The sequence below is a fragment of the Mobula hypostoma genome, chromosome 24 (genome assembly GCF_963921235.1).
Source record: "Mobula hypostoma chromosome 24, sMobHyp1.1, whole genome shotgun sequence".
NCBI classification, from domain to species: Eukaryota; Metazoa; Chordata; class Chondrichthyes; order Myliobatiformes; family Myliobatidae; genus Mobula; species Mobula hypostoma.
This window is the reverse complement of record NC_086120.1, coordinates 48,248,611-48,268,549: the sequence shown is the minus strand read 5'-3', so window position 1 is coordinate 48,268,549 and position 19,939 is coordinate 48,248,611. Positions and strand designations below refer to the sequence as shown.

Below are 19,939 nucleotides of genomic sequence, written 5' to 3'. Positions count from 1 at the left end.
CCAGCTCCTGGCCTTCACAGGTGGCTTAGTTACGAAGATTGGCGGAACTGTTTCTGCTGACAGAAGAAGGGGCAAAGGCAGGTTACTGCCTCCTTAAAACCAGTCGCTTCAGGTAGATGGAGCCTGTCAGCCGTGGTTGGCAGCTCATCTCGGAGAAGGAAAACTCTGATCTCAAACCTCTGCTGCCTTGCAGCTACACCCACTCATGGGGAAGGGTTCGGGAGTAAACCCTGAGGGAAAAATCCGGAGCTGAAGTCCTTAAGACAGTCCTACATTGAATTCAAAACTGACTGGCAACTCCTGCGATGCTGCTGATACCAAACTGTATCGGTCTCTGCCGTTCCTCTGGGCTCATCAGATGTGTAGAGAGGGGGAGCTTGCTACATGGACAACAGCTTGCTCTCCATATCGTATTGCCTAGGCTCGCGTATCTAGACAGCTAGGACACAATATCCACGGTCAACTCTGACCGATGGAGGCCCTCTCCTCATCTTAGAAAGGATATGCTGACACTGGAGAATGTTCAAAGGAGATTTACACAAATGATGCTGGGATTGAAAGGCTTGTCATATGAGGAGTGGTTGAAGGCTCTAGGCCTTGACTCACTGGAATTCGGAAGAATGAAGGGGGACCTATTGAATGTTGGAGGGCCTTGATGGGGTGGATGTGGAGAGGCTGATTCCTAGGATGGGGAGTCCAAGACCAGAAGACACAGCCTCAGAACAGAGAGACGTCCTTTTAGAACAGAAATAAGGTGGAATTTCTTTATCTAGAGAGTGGTGAATCTATGGAATTCATTGCCATATGCAGCTGTGGAGCCCAAGTTGTTGGGTATATTTAAGACAGAGGTTGATAAGTTCTTGATTAGGACATGAAAGGATGTGGGAAGAAGGCAGAAGATTGGGGCTGAGAGGGAAATGGACCAAACAGCCGAAATCTGCTCCAATATCTTACGGTCTGTGGTCCAGGTGCAGATCGATGAGACAAGGCAGAGTAATAGTTCAGTACAGATGTGATGGGCTGAAGGGCCTGTTCCTGTGCTTTGGTGCTCTGTGACTCTCTGATCCCAGTGTAAGTGTCGCAGGTCTCCATCTATGGGCTGGTGTTCAGTTGAGCCGAGCAGTGCAGGTGTGTCATCTCTGCCTACAACCATCTGCAAGTGTGGGAGACTGAAATCTGCTGGCATTGAACAAGCAGGAAGCGAACATTGTTTCTGTTGTTGAGCATTTAAAGTTTGTGAGTGCATCACGAAAATGAAAATAAAGCACAGAAATTCGCCAAAGCATAACTTAGTTCTCCAAGATAATAAAATTCCACCCGGGCAGGAGCTGATGGTGAGTCTGTCCCGTGCAGAGACTTGGGTACAGAATGCAGAAAGATCTGTGCCTCTAGTACGGACACCTCATACAAAACACACCAAGGCCACTGGAGACACGAGACTGTGGATGCTGAAATCTGGTCTATTTTATGGGACGTAGGTCAGTACAACATAGAAACAGGCCATTCACCCGGCCATATCTGAGCTAAACACAATACCAAATTAAACTTAATCTTTTCTGCCTATACCTGGTTCATACACCGTAGAACACTGTAGCACTGTACAGGCCCTTCGTCCCACAATGTTGTGCCAACAGTTGACCTACTCTCACAAAAATCTAACGCTTCTCTCCCCCATAGCTTTCCATTTTTCTATTGTCCATGTGCGAATTTAGGAGCCTTTTAAATAGATCTACCTCCACCACCAACCGTAGCAGCGTGTTCCACACACCCACCACTCTCTGTGTAAGAAAACGACCTCTGACATCCCCCATGTACTTTTCTCCAATCACCTTAAAATTTGGCCCCCTCCTATTAGCCATTTCCATCCTGGGAAAAAGTTTCTGGCTATCTATTTGATCAATACCTCTATCATCTTGTACACCTCTGTCATCACCTGTCATCCTCCTTCACTCAAAACAGAAAAGGTCTAGCTCGTTCAAACTATCCTTATAAGACATGCTCTCTAATCCAGCCAGCATCCAGGTGACTATCTTCTGCACCCTCTCTAAAGCTTCCACATCCTTGCTATAATGAGGTGACCAGAACTGAACACAATATTCCAAGTGTGGTCTAACCAGAGATTTATGGAATTGCAATATCCATATCCCTCCATTCCCTGTATATCCATGTGTCTACCATACAACCTTCTCAACACCACTGTATTTGCTTCCTTCCCTATCTCTGACAGCCCATCCCAGACATTTATCACTCCCTGTGTAAAAGAAATTGCCCACGCAGTTCCTTTAAATTTTCCCCCCTCACCTTAAGTGCAGGTCCTCTAGTACTAAACAGTTCTACTCTGCATAAAAGATTCTGATTTTATCTCCTATCCGCATGTCTCATAATTTTATAATCTTCTATCCGGTCTCACCCCAGCCTGCGGCGCTCCAGAGAAACCAACCCAACTTTGTCTCACCTCTCCTCTTTGCTCAAACTCCTTGAATCCAGGCAGCATCTTGGCAAACCTCCTTGGCACCCTTTCCAAAGCCTCCACATCTTTCTTGTAATGGTGTGAACAGAACTGCACATGATATTCCAAGTGTGGCCTAACCAACATTTTCTACAGCTTCAACACAACTTCCTTACTCTTAGACTCAATGCCGTAACCAGTGAAGGTGAGCTAACATATCCCTTCTTTACCATTCTGCCTACTTATGTGGCCCCTCTCAAGGAGCTGCGGACACAGATCCCTAGTATTCCATTAATATTTAATTGGTATCAGTCTTGAAGCTAGACAGTGCCTCCACAGCCCTACTGGGCAGAGAATTCTAGCGACTTACTAACCACAGTGAACATTCTCCACTTTCTCCCGAATGTCTGACCTCTTTGATGCTGGTTCTAGACACTCCAGCCATGCATAACACCAGCTCCATGTTTACCCTGTCAAGCCACAAGAATTTTGTATATTCCAAAGAGATCACTTTTAATTCTAGTTCTAGCCCAAGTACATGTGGGTGGGAGGGAGGAACGGGCTTGCTTTGCTGTTGTTGTTCTGCTGAAGGAAGCAGACATGCTGTGCTGGCACCAGAATGTGTGGCCACGCTTGTGGCTGCTCCCGATACATCCTGAGGTTGTGTTGATCATTAACATTAAGGACACATTTCACAATAAATAGATCTGAAGCTGAACCTCTCTCATTGATGCCTTTGAGGGTTCTGCCACCAACTGTGCACTTTCCCTTTGCATCTGCCCTCCCAAAGTGCAACACTCATACTTGCCCGTTTCTCTTCTTATTCTCTGTCTGCCTGCTTAGTTGGTCTTTTATTGTATTTATTTATTTACTGAGATACAGTATGGAATAGGCCCTTCCAGCCGTCAAGCCACGCCACCCAAAAATCCTCCGATTTAATCCTCGTCTAATCACAGGACAATTTACAATGACCAATTAACCGACCAACCGGTACGTATTTGGATTGTGAGAGGAAACCAGAGCATGGGTAGGAACCCGTGCGGTTACGGGGAGAACGTACAGGCAGCAGCAGGGACTGAACCCAGCTCACTCTGGTGCTGTAAAGCGTTGTGCTAATCACTACGCTACTGTGCTGCCCAGGCCATCTTGGAGGCTGTTCAATGTAAATTCATTATCGAAGTATGTATATATTACCATATACATCCCTGAGATTCATTTTCTTGAGGGCATTCACCGTAAATACAAAGAAACACACTCAAACAAGGACTAACAAACAAGCAATGTGCAATAGAAGACAAACTGCAAATACAAAAAAAAATAATGATAATAATAAACAAACAAACAAATAAATAAATAATACTGAGAACATGAGTTGTAGAGTCTTTGAGAGTGAGTCAATGGGTTGTAGAATCAGTTCAGTGCTGGAGGAGTGAAGATATCCGTGCTGGTTCAGGAGCCTGATGGTTGAAGGGTAATAACAGTTCCTGATTCTGGTGGTGTGGGTCCTGCGGCTCCCGTACCTCCTGCCTGCTGGCAGCAGTGAGAAGAGAACGTGATCTGGGTAGTGAATGCTGCTTTCCTAAGGAAGCATTCCTTGAAAATTTGCTGAATGGTGGAGGGGGCTTTACCTGTGATGGATTGGGTAAACAATATCTCCTTCTTGATGGTAGCAGCAAGAACGCTGATGAAGAACAAGGTATCCTGGCCAATGTCTACCAGTGAGTCACCATCCCTAAAGCAATTTTCCTGGCAATTAGTGGGATTGTGCCATAAATGAAAAACAAGACTTTTTATTCTAGGAGCATTCAATAACATATGGAAAGAAATTCCATGATGAATATGTACAGTAAGGATCAAACTAACTTTTCTATTTTAAGTATTATAAATAAATAATAAACACAATTTCAAACAAAGTTGTACTTTGGCAGAGACATCTGAGATTCACATCCTGGGATCCAAGCATTTGAGTAGACTCATTAAAATTGTTCTAAATTTAATGTGCCTTCAGTGTGTGGTTAAAGATTTATACATTTCTCAATTTGGCCGCAATTCTGGGTAAATACTTTTGCTTAAAGACTCAAGTTCAGCATATTCAATAATTTACTTTGTAAGTCTTATAAATGGAGGTGGTAATCATCTGGAAAGAGGAATATTTGCCTGGATGGCGATTGATGTGAATAATTCATTATTATCTGCTGGTTTATTTATGGGACATCTGTAGTCCGTAACTCCATAAACATGTGGACGGATAAAGAGGCGAAAGAGGACTTAGTCTCACTATGCACACTATACACTTATTTCCCTGCAGTGGCAAATTCGTTTGTTAAAAAGAAACAATATTTAACGCATAAACGGTTTATTACAACAGCAACAAGAAAATTAATCTCACGGTTGTATCTGGTGACATATATATACTTTGATAACAAATTTACTTTGAACTTTGACCACATCCTATCAAAAGTATTCCCTTTCTCCTATACATCCCAACCCCAACTTCTTTGTGACTTCATTTCTTTCTTTCCCAGTTTGGATGAAAGGTCTTTGACCTGAAACATTCACTGTTCCTCCTCCAATAGATGGTGCCTGATCTGTTGAGTATTTCCAGCATTTTCGGTTCTGACTGCAGAGTTACACTCACTTAGCTTCTAGAGCAGGTTTAGAATAGAGCCAAGGGTTAAAGATTAGCTTTATTTGTCACTTGTACATCAAAACATACAGTGAAGTGTGTCATTTATGTCAAATCAAATCAGTGAGGATTGTGCTGGGCAGCCTGCAAGTGTCGACATGCTTCCAGTGCCAACAGAGCATACCCACAACTCACTAACCCAAACTGTAACTCTCTGGAATATGGGAGGAAACCAGAGCACCCGGAGAAAACCCATGCGGTCACAGAGAGAAATGTACATACTCCTTACAGGCAGCAGCAGGAGTTGAATCCCTCTCTCACAGCTGGTGTTAGCTGGGGGCCAGTGAATCTGTGGAACTCATTGTTTATGGAGGCCAAGTCAGGGGGTGTATTGAAATCGGAGGCTGATAGGTACTTGATTAATCAGGCCATCAAAGGTTATGGGGAGAAAGCAGGAGGATAGGGCTGAGGGGGTGATAAATCTGCCATGATTGAATGGTAGAGCAGGCTCGATGGGCCGAATGGCCTAATTCTGCTGCTATGCCTTACGGTCTTCTGCTCTTATTCCCCGGTTAGTCAGGGATCCTTTTTCTACATGTAAAACATGACCATCTGGAAATGAAACGATAACTCTGGGATTGCTTAACCACTGTGGTGGATGAGTAGGTGGTGGGAGAGCAGGGGTGGAACAAGAGGCCATGGCAGTGACTTCTATTGACGGGATCCTACAAGTGTGGGTGCTTTTAGACTTGAAGTTCTCAGAACTGAAGGATCAGTTTCTTCAATCTGACCTTCAGGCAGCTCCTCAATCAATCATACAAAATGAAGGATGTGTGGAGCTAAGCTTAGCACTGGGCCCACCGAGATGCCAAAACAAACACAGCCCTCCCTGCGTCCTGGGCAGGAGACCCGTACAGCCACTGTCTCACAGCTCCAGTGACTCAGAGCTGCACACTCAAAATGCTGGAGGAACTCAGCAGGTCGGGCAGCAGATTCAATCCGGGCTTCCAGTGTTACTTGCGTGGAGTTTGCACGTTTGCCCCGTGACCATCTGAATCTTCCACTTTCCTCCCACATCCCAAAGACACGTGGATAAAGTTCAAGTTCAGATTTATAGGCATTCAGCCGTACACATGCATACTGCTAAAGGAGACCAAGCTCCTCTAGACCTAGGGTCTCAACACAGTACATATAACTCACACACATAAAGTAATAGCACCACAAATAAATTAACAAATAATAAGGTGCACTTACGACACAAGTTAAAAAGTAAGCAGTATAACACTACAGGCGGTTCATACTTGATGAGACCTGGCAGGGAGTTCAGTCGTCTCGCAGCCTGGGGGATGAAGCTGTTTCCCATCCTAAAGTTCTTGTCCTGATGCTACGGTACCTGCTGCCTGATGCAAAGTGATTGTGGGACAGACAGGGGGAATCACTGACACTGCTCAGGGCCCTGTGTACACCATGCTCCTCTGTAGATTAACTGGAAGCTGTAAGTTGCCCTTACTGTGTAGGTGGGTAGTGGAATCTGGGAGGGAGGTTGGTGGGACACATGGGGAGAATGAAACAGGATTAGCACAGGATTCATACCAGTGGGTGCTTAATGTGGATTTAGTGCAGCATATTGCCCTGTTTCTGCAATCTGTGGTTCATTCACTCCTTGATGAGGACACGTGCTGACCTTCACCAAGCCGCTGAGCTGGTCCAGCTACTCCCAAGGAGAAGATAATGAGTTGGCACATGTCAGAGAAGATGCTGGCCAGGAATTTTCCTCAAGATGCTTCAGCTCCAGCTCCTTATCTCTGCCAGAAGTGTGGTGAAACTCCCACGTAACTGCATGAGCTGGCTTACTGCCACAGGCTTAATCAACTCCCAGCAGATCCTGAGCCGATTTATCCATCTGTGTCTTGGGCATACTCTGTGTTGAATTTCTATAACTCGGATGAAGCAAAGACAAATACCCTGAATTGGAACTGGAATTTGAATTGTTTTATTGTTGTCAAAACCTTCTCTTGCAGTCCAACGATGCACCGGTAAATAGGTTGATTGGTCATTCTAAACTGTTCTATGATTAGGCTAGGATTAAATTGGTTGCGGCACAAAGGGCCGGAAGAGCCTGTTCCGTGCTGTATCTCTAAGTAAATACTTAAGTACAATGACTGTGTTCCTACAGATGACAGTGCATTGAGGTAGACTCATCGTCATCAAGCACTAGAGTGTAGAAGCAGGCTCTTTGGCCCATCAAATCCATAATGACCTGTTATTCTGCCTACTTCATCAATCTGCACTTGGACCCTAACCCTCCAAACCCCTCCTATCCATGTGCTTATCCAAACTTCTCTTCAATGTTGAAAACAACACTTCCACTACCAGCTCGTTCCACATTCCCTCTGAATGCAGAAGTTCCCCTCGTGGTCCCCTTAAATATTTCACCTTTTACCCTTCACCAATGAATTCTGGTTCTCGTCACACCCAACCTCAGTGGAAAAAAGCTTGCTTGCATTTTCCCTATCTATATGTCTCATAATTTTGTAAACCTCTGTCAAATCTCCCCTCGATCTTCTACACTTTAGGGAATAAAATCCTAACCCATTCAACCTTTCCCTATAACTTAGGTCATCAAGTCTGGGCAGATAGAACAAAGAAAAACAATAACAAAGCAGAATAAAGTGTAAATCTACACTCCTGGCCACTTTATTAGGTACACCTGTACTCCCGCTCATTAACTTAATTTTCTAATCAGCCAGTCATGTGGCAGCAACTCAATGCATAAAAGCATGCAGACATGGTCAAGAGGTTTAGTTGTTGTTCAGACCAAACATCAAGATGAGGAAGAAATATGATCTAAGTGACTTTGACTGTGGAATGATTGTTGGTGCCAGACAGGGTGGTTTGAGTTTCTCATAACCTGCTGATCCCCTGGGATTTTCACACGCAATATTCTCTAGAGTTTAAAAACAACGGTGTGAAAAACAAAATTAAAATCCAGTGATCCGCAGTTCTGTGGGTGAAAATGCCTCTTAATGAGAGGTCAGAGGAGAATGGCCAGACTGGTTCAAGCGACAGTAACTCAAATAACCACACTTTACAGGAGTGATGTGCAAAAGGGTACCTCTGAACATGCAACACATCGAACCTTAAAGTACAGCAGCAGAAGACCATGAGCATAAACTCAGTGGCCACATTATTAGGTAAAGAAGGTACCCAGTAAAGTGGCCACTGATTGTATGTAACATTCGGCATCCAACAGGTTATCGGAGAACTCAACGGTTCAGTTAGCATCTATGGAGACAGAGGGACGATGATGATACAGGACGACAACCCGAAGCATCGACCACAGCTTTGCAGCCTAACGTGTAGTGTTCTATCAACAGCTTCTCTTTAACTCTAGATTCCAGCATCTGCAGTAACTTATGTTTATTCTTGTGCTTCCCCGTTTGCAATAAGGGAAATTGTTTCTTCAATGAACTAAAAATCAGCTTTCCGCAGGCCATGACACTCAGGGACTTGGGCTATATTATTTTATTTTATTTAGTGATACAGCCTGGAATTGCCCCAGCCATCTCACAACCTTGATCAACCCTAACCTAATCACGGGACAATTTACAATGACCAATTACCCTACCTGGTACATCTTTGGACTGTAGGAGGGGACTAGAGCACCAGAGCAAGCACACACATTCCAGGGGGTGGGCATACAGAGACTCCACACGGAACGGCATCAGAATTTCACTCCGAACTCCAGAGCACCTCAGAATGTAACAGCGCTGCGCTAACCGTTATGCTGCAGTCACGCCCCATTAAAAGTAATAAAAATAGTTTATTTTTGAAGTACTTTTTTCTGTAACTGTGCCTTTCTGCTGTCGTAATTATATGTGATATGTGTGCTGTGTGTGACTGTTGGTACTGTGTTTTGCACCTCGGCCACTGGAGGAACACTGTTCCGTTTGGCTGTATTCGTGTGTATGGTTGGATGACAATTAAACTTGAACTTTGAAAGGGGAGGTACAATGTGAGGGACTGGAACTCCTGGTTCAATGTTGAAAGCTCCAGCTCCTTCTCAAGCAGTAACAGTTGTGTAAAATGCAGATACGGTATGTGTTGCAAATTATCATCTCCAAGAGCCAGCAAACCTTGAAAGGTTTAATGAGAAGTGTTTGATTAAGATGTACTAGTGATTTATTTAACATACCATGAATTATTTCATTGTAAGCTACAGCTGGATCTAATTTATCTCCTTTGCAGTTGTCATTTCTGTATATCATTTATTAAGCAGGTGCTAGTGTTGGCTACATATCACTGAACTTGTTGAATAGTGGCAGAAACATATTGCTGTTACTGATGAAGGGACATGGCCTGAAACATCAACTGTTTATTCCCCTCCGTAGATGCTGCCTGACCATAATACTGAGTTCCTCCAGTATTTTGTGTGTGTTGGTCCTGATGAAGGGTCTCAGCCTGAAACACCAGTTGTTTATTCCATACCATAGATGCTGCCTGACCATAAGACATACAAGCAGAATTAGGCAATTAAGCCCATCGAATTTGCTCCGTTATTTCATCATGGCTGATCCCTAATCCCACTCAACCCCATACATCTGCCTTCTCGCCATATCCTTTGATACCCTGACTAATCAGGAAACTATCAACTTCCGCTTTAAATATACCCATGGACTTGGCCTTCACCACAGTCTGTGGCAGAGCGTTCCACAGACTCACTACTCCCTGGCTAAAAAGGTTCCTCCTTATTTCTGTCTAAAAGGTCACCCCTCAATTTTGAGGTTGTGCCTTGTAGTTCTGGGTAGCCCAACCCAAAGGAACATCCTCTCTACATCCACCCTATCGAGTCCTTTCAACATTCAGTAGGTTTCAATAAGATCCCAACACATTCTTCTAAATTCCAGTGAGTACAGGCCCAAAGCTGCCAAACCCTCCTCATATGTTAACCTCCTTCATTCCGGAATCATCCTCGTGAACCTCCTCTGGACTCTCTCCAATGACAACACATCCTTTCTGAGATATAGGGCTCAAAACTGTTGGCCTGGGTAGTGTTTTATGAAGCCTCAGCATTATCTCTTTGCTTTTATATTCCATTCCCCTTGAAATAAATGCCAACATTGAAATTGCCTTCTTTACCACAGACTCAACCTGTCAACTTGGCACATGGCCAAGTGGTTAAGGCGTTCATCTGGTTACCTCAAGGTTGCTAGTTCAAGCCTCAGCTGTGGCAGCGTTTTTGTGCCCTTCAGCAAGGCACTTAGCCACACAGTCTGTACGAGGAGTGGCGCCCCACACAGACTTCCAATCTGCACCTTGTAAGGCATGAAAATGCCCGACGCAGGCCTCTCATGGTCTGAGTCGACATTCCCCCTGTCACCCTGTAAATTTACCTTCAGGGAGTCTTGCACAAGGACTCTTAAGTCCCTTTGCACCTCTGGTGTTTGAATTTTTTTCCCCACTTAGATAATAGTCTGCACTATTGTTCCTTTTACCAAAATGCATGATCATACATTTCCCAACACTGTATTCTATCTGCCACTTTTTTGCCCATTCTTCCAATTTGTCTAAGTCCTGCTGCAATTGCATTGCTTCCTCAGCTCTACCTACCCCTCCACTGATCTTAGTAACATCCACAAACTTTGCACAAAGCCATCAATTCCATTATCTAAATCATTGACAAATAATGTGAAAAGTAGTGATCCCAATACTGACCCCTGAGGAACAGCACTAGTCACCGGCAGCCAACTAGAGAAGGCGCCCTTTATTCCCTCTCGCTCTATCCTATCTGTCAGCCATTCCTCTATCCATGTCAGTATCTTTCCTGCTGAGTGCCTACAGCATTTTGTATGTATTTCCCAAGTGTATATAATAGTCCTGCAAGAACCTTACTTTTTTCAGTCTGAAGCGCAAGGTAAATCTTATCTAAATCAGCCATGCCTCTTTTACGGAACATCATCCATAATGTTGTGCAGTGCAAACTCATTGTGTCTGCTGCTTGAAACCCAAACAAAACAATAGTAACCAAGTTTATATTTCAGCACATGAAACTTCTTTGAAATAAAAAAGCCATTTTCTATAAATACGGCCAAACAAATAAATAGCCTTTGCTTTGAACCCCAGTGGGGTACCAAACATCAGCTTTCTTGTCGATAAGATCTGCAGGATTTCAAGCCTAGAGCAGTAGGAAATAACAACATCGCAGACATGAACATTTTAACCAAATTTCCCAGGCCTTGATGAGTATATTAATAGTTTCCCCTTGTCTCCCAGTTTATTTGCTTCCTTCCTTCAATTTAATACTGACTTATGAGAACAGTGGTTATTTTACCTCCTTTTTGAAATGATACTAAAGAAATAACTTTCTACATTTTTCTGAGGAAAATTGCTCATTTTTCATGTAATGATGTGATTTTGGCCATAGATTTCCTTCCATAGAACTGAAGTCTTTGGAACTTCGGCTGCTGTTTCTGCACCTCTCGGTTTTTACAGGATGGAGTTGCTAGTTCCATACCCAACCCTCCTCCGTTTGCAGCTGGGTTTGGAAATGGCCTCGGCAGAGTTCAGGAAACGTGCGGCAGAGTTTGTAACTTGGAAAAGCTGTTGCTGCACTGAGGCAGTTCTACTCTCACAATTAAATTTGTAATTAATTTTAAATCACTTTGTAGAGATCTGTTTTCACTTTGACGCAAAAGAGTCTTTTTCTGTTGATCAGTGTCAAAAAACCAAAATTAAATCCACTGTGACTCAATGTCGTAAAACAATAAAAGATGAAAACTTCCAAGGGAGGGGGTGAATACTTTTTATAGGCACTGTGTGTGTGTGTGTGTGTGTAAATATAGATAGATAGATAGATAATAAGTACTACAAAAATTATCAAAAAAAGAAAAAACAGTGAGGTGGAGTTCATGAGTTCAGTGTCCATTCAGAAATCCAATGGCAGAGGGGAAGAATCTGTTCCTGAAACACTGAATGTGTGTCTTCAGTGTCCTGTACCTCCTCGTTGATGGTAGCAATGAGAAGAGGGCATGTCCTGGGTGACAGGGGTCCTCGATGCTGAATGCTTCCTTTTTGAGGCATCACCTTTTGAAGATGTCCATGATGCTGGTGACTTGACATACAATGTCTCAATTCTTCAGTGGCAACTTGTAAGATTTCAATATTGAGTGTCAGTTATTCTTTTGACTCAATGAAAATATAGTTGAGATATAATGTGGTGTGTGTCCACTGCTAATAACAATGCCATTTCATTTCAGCGTATACGACACCTGGCACCCCCCCAGCTAACCGATCCTTTGTGGGAATAGGACCAAGAGATCCTGGTAGCCTTTATCAGCCACAGGTATTGTAGCAGGTCTTGTTTCATTTGTCCTTTGGTTTTGGTAATTGGTTTGTTATTGTCACACCTACTGAGGTGCAGTGAGAAACGTGTTGCATTCCAGTCATACCTGTCATTTTGTAATGAGGACATATATACAGAAAGGTGCTGGAAAAGGGCCAGAACATCCTGAAGGATCCCACTCACCCTGCTCATGGACTGTTTGTCCCACTCCCACCAGGGGGGAAGCTACATAGCATCCACACCAGGACTGCCAGACTCAAAAACAGTCACTTTCCCCAAGCAGTAAGGATGATCAACACCTCCACCCATTAACCCACCCCTCCATACCCCCACCTCGCCATCTGTCAGAGTCACCCAATGTATAGCATCACTTTATGGACATATAATCAATCTCTGTATATAAGTTACCTTACATATTTATATTTATTGTGTTTTTCTAATTATTGTACTGTATTATTTATCTTGTGTTTTTTTGTGCTGCTTCAGATCTGGAGTTACAATTATTTCATTTTCCTTGTTCTTGTGTACTGAAAACATTAAGATTAAACAATGTTGAATCTTGAACAATGTTGAAGTACATCGAGATAGTACAAGTGAAAAACAACAAAGGAACGAGGAATATAGTTTTACAGTTACAGGGAAAGTTCGGTGAAGGTAAACAAAAAAGGGTGCAAGAATCATAATGAGGGAGATTGTGAGGTCAAGGGTTCATCTGTATTGTGCAATAAGTCCATTCAATTGTCTGATAACAGTGGGATAGAAGCTGTCCTTGAGCCTGGTGGTACTTGTTTCATAGAACATAGAACAGTACAGCACAGTACAGGCCCTTCGGCCCACAATGTTGTGCCGACTCTTAAACCCTGCCTCCCATATAACCCCCCCCCCACCTTAAATTCCTCCATATTCCAAGCGTTTGTATCTTCTACCCGGTGAAAGGGTGGAGAAGAGAGAATGTCTGGGGTGGGACAAGGGGTCTTGGATTGTCTAGGCTGCTTTCTCAAGGCAGCGGGTAGTGTAGACAGAGTCTTTGGAGGGGAGACTGGTTTCTGTGACGTACTGAGCTGTGTCCAGGATACACAGAGCAGTTGCCATACCAAGCCATGATGCATCCGGGTAGAATGTTTCCCATGGTGCATCTGTAAAAATTGGTGAGAGTCATCAGGGACATGCCAATTTCCTTAGTCTTTTACTTCATCCCTTCACACCAATGTCTTGTCATCTTAAAAAATATTGTTGAGAACCAAATTATACCGTCCTTCTCAACAAACAATACTGCCCTAAAGCAACACACACAAAATGCTGGAGGAACTCAGGAGGTCAGGCAGCATCAGAGGAAATGAATCAACAATCAACATTCATGCCTCAGGTCGGAGACTACTCAGACAAAATATGAGGTGTTGCTCCTCCACCCTGAGAGTGGCCTCATCGTAGAGTAGCCTCCAACGTGATTGCATAAACATCGATTTCTTCTTCGGGTAAAAAAAATTCCCTCTTCCTTCCCTTTTCTTCTATTCCCCACTCTGGTCTTCTTACCTCTTCTCACCTGCCTTTCACCTTTCCCTAGTGCCTCTCCTCCTTCCATTTCTCCTGTGGTCCACACTCTTCTCCCATCAGATTCCTTCTTCTCCAGCCCTCTACCACCTGAATTCAGCTATTACCTTCTAGCTTGTCCTCTTTCCCCTCTACCCCCACCCACCCCCCCACGCACCTTTTTTATTTTCATATCTTCCCCCTTCTTTTTCAGTCCTGAGGAAGAGTATCAGCCCGAAATGTCGACTGTTTATTCCCTCCATAGATACTGGTTTACCTGCTGAATTCCTCCAGCATTTTATGTGTGTTGCTCTGGATTTCCAGCATCATATTGTCCTAAATACTCCAAAGACATGCTGGTTAACTGGTTAATTGGTCATTGTAAATTGTCCCGTCATTAGGCTAGGGTTAAATCGGGTGGGTTGCTGGGCGGCGTGACTCAAAGGGCCGGAAGAGCCTATTCCGCACTGTATCTCCAAATAAAGAAAAATCTTCCCTGTTTTGAGCCTTCCCAAACTCTTTTTCATTATTTAGTCTTATGCAAGGGCTAGAACGTAGTACAGTACAGCCCGGTACAGACCCTTCAGTCCACAATGTTGTGCCAACCTTTTAACCTACTCCACGATCAATCTAACAATCTAGCCATTGCCTCCTACATATCCCTCCCTTTTTCTTCATCCATGTGCCCCTGTAAGCATCTCTTAAACATCCTAATGAATCGGTCTCTACCACCACCCTTGGTAGTGCATTCCACCACTCTTTGTGTAAAAAAAACCTTCCTCTATCATTTCCCCAATACTTTCCTCCTATGCCCCAGCACATTACCATTTCCACCCTGGGAAAAAGTCTCTAGCTGTCCACTAAATCTGTGCCTCATGTCATCTTGTACACCTCTATCAAGTCACCTCTCATCCTCCTTCGAAGAGAGAAGCTCTAGCGCACTCGACCCATCCTCATAGAAGACATGCTGTCTCTCTAATCCAGGCAGCATCCTAGTAAATCTCCTCTGCACCCATTCTGAGTTCCCACATCCTTCCTATAATGATGGACAGAAGTGAACACAATATTCTAAGTGTGGTCTGACCAGGGTTTTGTGGAACTGCTACATTACTCGCAGTTCTTGAACTCAATCCCCTGACTAATGAAAGCCATCACACCATACTCCTCACTTATGCCTAATGTCTTCCAACCCCTGATGAAGAGTCTCAACCCAAAATATCAGCTGCTTATTCCCCTCCATAGATCCTTTCTACCTCATCGTTTTCAAATTATTGATCAGTTTTCTTTTCAATGTGCATCTTTTCCGTACAAGCAGATAAAGGTGTCTCTAACTTTCTTCCTTGTTGAATGACAATCCTGAAAAAGATTCCGAAATCTCTGAAGTTTTTTTAAATTAGTTATCCTGGCAGAATCTTTCCTGAACCCACAGAACTGAAGAAAATGAAGAAGTCAAGCTGTTATCTTTAAAAGATAACAAGTGTGATCTCAGAGAAAAGTAACAAATTAAAATAATTGAAAGGCAGTTATGAATTATGGCTAACATTTTGTAACATGAAGAAAGAACAGACTCTTTTATTTGGCAAAATGATAAAACTTGTTGCATGAACATTGGGTTGGGCACATGGGTCGCCATGGTAACATAGCAGTTGGTGTGACAATACTACAGCTCGGGATGTTGCGGAGTTCAGAGTTCAATTCTGGCTCTGTCTGTAACCAGTTTGTACATCCTCCCCATGGCTTGTGGGCTGGACTCTGTAGTTCATGTTATGATGTGCTTCTTGTTTCTGATAGCTCCTTTTCTTCTCGCTATTTTGTGCAATTTTGATTGGGGTGGACTGCCTCTGTGGCCTACAGTAGACAGATGACACAGCACTAGATTGAACTGAACTGAGCTGAAACTGAACATTCCTGGACCATTTCAGTGACCTGCAGTTGTTTTATATTCTGTGCTTTTCGCTCTTTTATTTGCCATTTGCACAATTTGTTCCTTTTTTTTGCAAGTTGGGGGTTCGATGTTTTTCTTTGAATAGATTCTATCATTTGCTTTGTTTCATGGCTGTCTGTGGGAAGACGAATCTGAGGGTTGTATACTGCATATATACTTTGATAGTGAATGTACGTTGAATCTTGAATCTTGAACCACATGGGTTTCATCCGGGTGCTCCAGCTTTTCTCCTACAGTCCAAAGGCATACGGGTTGGTAGGTTAACTGGTCATTGTAAATAGTCTTGTGGTTATGCTAGGGTTAAATCAGTGGGTTGCTGGGCAGTGTGGCTCGGTGGACCAGAAGGGCCTGTTCCACTCTGTATCTCTAAATTGAAATGTACATCAGCCAGTCCAGGAGACAAGACTAAGTTTTCTTTCGCTCTGTGACAGGACTTAAAAAGCCTAAGCTACTCACTGTCTCCATTTTTTGCTTAAGGCTGTCATTTAAGGGTTTGGATAGCAAACTGCAAAAAAATCATATTTTTCTCTCATTGTTAACTTTAATGGAATACTGCACTGAATGAGTCTACTGTCAGTGTGGAGGAGCAACACCTCATATTCCGTCTGGGTAGCCTCCAACCTGATGGCATGAACATCGATTTCTCCTTCTGGTAACTTTTTCCCTCTCCCCCCTCCCTCTTCTTTATTTCCCCATTCTGGGCCCCCTCTTACATATTCTCTTCACATTATCACCTCCCCCAGGTGCCTGTCCTCCTTCCCTTCCTCCTATGGCCCACTCTCCTCTCCCATCAAATTCCTTCTTCTCCAGTCCTTTACCTTTTCCACCCATCACCTCCCAGCTTTTTACTTCATCCTCCCTCCCCGACCCATCTGTCAGCTAGTCCTCCTTCCCCGCCCCCATCTTCATACGCTGGCATCTTTCCCCTTCCTGTCCAGTCTGGATGAAGGGTCTCGGTCTGAAAGGTCATCTGTTTATTCCCCTCCATAGATGCTGCCTGACCTGCTGAGTTCCTCCAGCGTTTTGTGTGTGTTGCTCTGGATTTCCAGCATCTGCAGAATCTCTTGTGTTTGTGATAGACATCGATATTGATTTTCGTTATTTATCTGTGATTCCTCCTACTTCAGTGATGACTTATATGCCGTGTCATTTGTTGTTTTGCAGCAGCAGTACTCTGCTGAGACAAAATTACTGCAAATTACAAGATAAAGAATGCAGAAAGAAAAGAATAAAGGAGTAATGTTCCTGTGATTAGGCTAGGGTTAAATAGGTGGGCTGCTGGTGGCATGGCTGAAAGAGCCCAGTCCACACTGCATCACAAAATAAATAAATAAATAGATCACGAAATCTATTTTGCAGCTAAGAATTGTGTTCTCAGACTTCATTAACTTCCAGTCAGAATAAACAAGTGAAGAATTGCATGGGGACACTGACACAGAGGATACAAATAAAATAGAGCTCTGAAATCCCGAGAAGCATGAATTGTTGTCATTTACACATTATTGGAATGATAGGCTTTCTTAGCTGAATGCGTAACAAGGTGTCTCTAATTTTGATTCCATATTAAGCTTCTGAGAAACTGCAGATCTTTACTCAGGCTCAGTCATCAGATGTGACACAGTTCTTTCAAAGAAAGATGGATTGCTTGATACTTGAAGATCGAAGCTATCCAGAGTATCGCAACTGTCAGCACATTTCCACAGCCTAGTTAAGTCAGAATCAAGTATAATTTTAGATAGTGAGTAAATATGCACAAAGAGTTCATATAATGTGGTGATTGTCTGTCGTATCCAACAATGGCAGGAGATCTGTGTGGGAGAGTTTTTAAAGTGGAAAAGCTGTTATGCTGGGGCAGTTCCACTCTCTCTGCCTCGGACGTCTAGGTCCAGGGGTAAGAGTAGTCGTCAGAAACTGGGGTCTTCCTTGGCTGCAGTGAGTGACCATGACTCCCACGAATCGTTGCAGAACCACCTTCCAACAGCTGGATCGCATCATCTGCCCAGTCCGTCAGAGCTGACTTCATACGCTAGGACAGGCATATCCCCCACCTCACCAGGGTACGAGGTCCACCAGCTGCCCTCACCTAGTTTAGCCCCCCTAACAAAGCAGTGTACTGGGTTGTGGGTGCAGTCTCATGCAAACAGCTACTTGGAGCCTCAGGTGAGACCAGTGGGGACCAAAGGTGAGTGAGCTGTCCCGGATTGCACATGACCCTTCACCAGAGGTGCTACCCCTTCCTGGGCTCCGTACTTGTAATAAACACAAGAGATTCTGCAGATTATGAAAATCCAGCGTATGAGGGCTGATTGGTAAGTTCATGGCGTAAGGTAGAAGGAGTCAATTTGAGAAAACCTAGCACATTTATTTTTCTGCATAGTCCCCTCCTACATTTGCACACTTATTCCAGCGGTCGTGGAGCATATGGATCTTGGACCTCCAGAAAGTGTCCACAACAGGGTGATTGATAAGTTCGTGGCCCAAATTAGAAGGGGATGTTATACAGCTCTTGTTACATGCACATGTAGTTCAACTCTTTGATTGATTATGCAGAAATTTTGAAGTTAACAACTCGTCTCCTTCCACCTTAGGCCACAAACTTATCAATCACCCCTGCTGTGAACACTTTCGGAGGTCCAAGATCTGTATGCTCCACGACTGCTGGACTAAGTGTGTAAATGTAGGAGGGGACTATGTTGAAAAATACATGTGTTAGGTTTTCTAAAATTGACTCCTTCTACCTTAGGCCACGAACTTATCAATCACTCCTCATAAAATATTGAAAATGCACCCAACCTTTTTTATGCCATGGATCAATACCATTAAACAAAGGGTCCATGACCCCAGGTTGTGAACCCCTGATCTATGAAAAGGAATAAACTGTGATGTTTCAGACCGCGACACTTCGTCAGGTCCTAAACTTGGGTCTCGACCTGAAACATCAACTGTTTTCAACTGTTTATTCATTTCCATAGATGCTGCCTGATCTGCTGAGCTCTTCCAGCATTGTGTGTGTGTGTGTGTGTGTGTGTGTTTGTGTGTTGCATAATGAGTATATATTTTAGTTTTTGCTCCAGAAGCTTAACAATTGAAGAAAAAGCCGTTAGTGCGATGCTGTTACAGCTTGGGGCATCAGCATTTGGTGTTCAATTCTGTGTCCACTGTATGCAATTCTGTACATTCCTTCTGGTATGCAGATTGGTTTCCTCTGGAGGGCCAGTTAACCTGCTTAACTGGTTTGGACTGTGGGAGGAAACCAGAGAACCCGGAGAAAACACAACACGTCCACAGGAAGGAAGTACGAACTTATGACAAAAGGCACCAGAATTGAACTTTGAATATCAACCCGCCCCAGTTGAAAAGACATTGTACTAACCATGGTACCCTTCCTTGCAGTCTTGGGCAGAGCAGTTGAATACCAAGCTTGGATGCATCCAGATAGAATGTTTCCTGTGATGTACCTGTCATAATTGGTGAGGACCATCATGACCATGCTGAACTTCCTGGGTCTTCTGAGGACATAGTGGCATTGGGTGTACATTCTTGGTCACAGCGGCAACATAATTTAACCAGGAAAAATAGTTGCTGTTATTTACCCAGGGGACTCAACTCTTTGAATATAAGATTTTTCAGTTTTATTGTCTCCTGGTTAACTGGGTGCAACATTTATGGGTTGAGTTGAAAGTTGGTTAACCAGTCGTATCTAACAAACCCAACCTATCAAATATTGAAAGGTCTGGATAGGGTGGATATGGAGAAGATGTTTCTTATAGTGGGGTAGTCTAGGATGAGAGGGCAGTGCCTCAGAATAGAAGGACGTCCGTTTAGAACAGAGATAAGGAATTTCTTTAGCCAGAGGGTGGGGATATCTGTGGAATTCATTGCCATTGACAGCTGTGGAGGCCAAGTCAAAGCAAAGGTTGATAGGTTCTTGATTAGTCAAGGCATCAAAGGTTATGGGGAGAAGGCAGGAAAATGGTGTTGTGAGGGATAATAAATCAGCCATGGTAGAATGGCGGAGTAGACTCGATGGGCCATATGGCCTAATTC

The 19,939-nt window shown here is 43.6% G+C and overlaps 1 protein-coding gene across 3 annotated transcripts in view; it reads left to right on the top strand.

Annotated features, from left to right (window-relative positions):
* LOC134337222 (nuclear factor 1) overlaps nt 1-19,939 on the top strand; it is a 501,291-nt gene that overhangs the window by 418,029 nt on the left and 63,323 nt on the right. For all 3 annotated transcript variants that reach the window (XM_063032051.1, XM_063032050.1, XM_063032052.1), the window contains one exon: nt 12,332-12,417. In XM_063032051.1, coding sequence (XP_062888121.1) covers nt 12,332-12,417 — 86 coding nt within the window. The remainder of the gene's footprint in view (nt 1-12,331; nt 12,418-19,939) is intronic.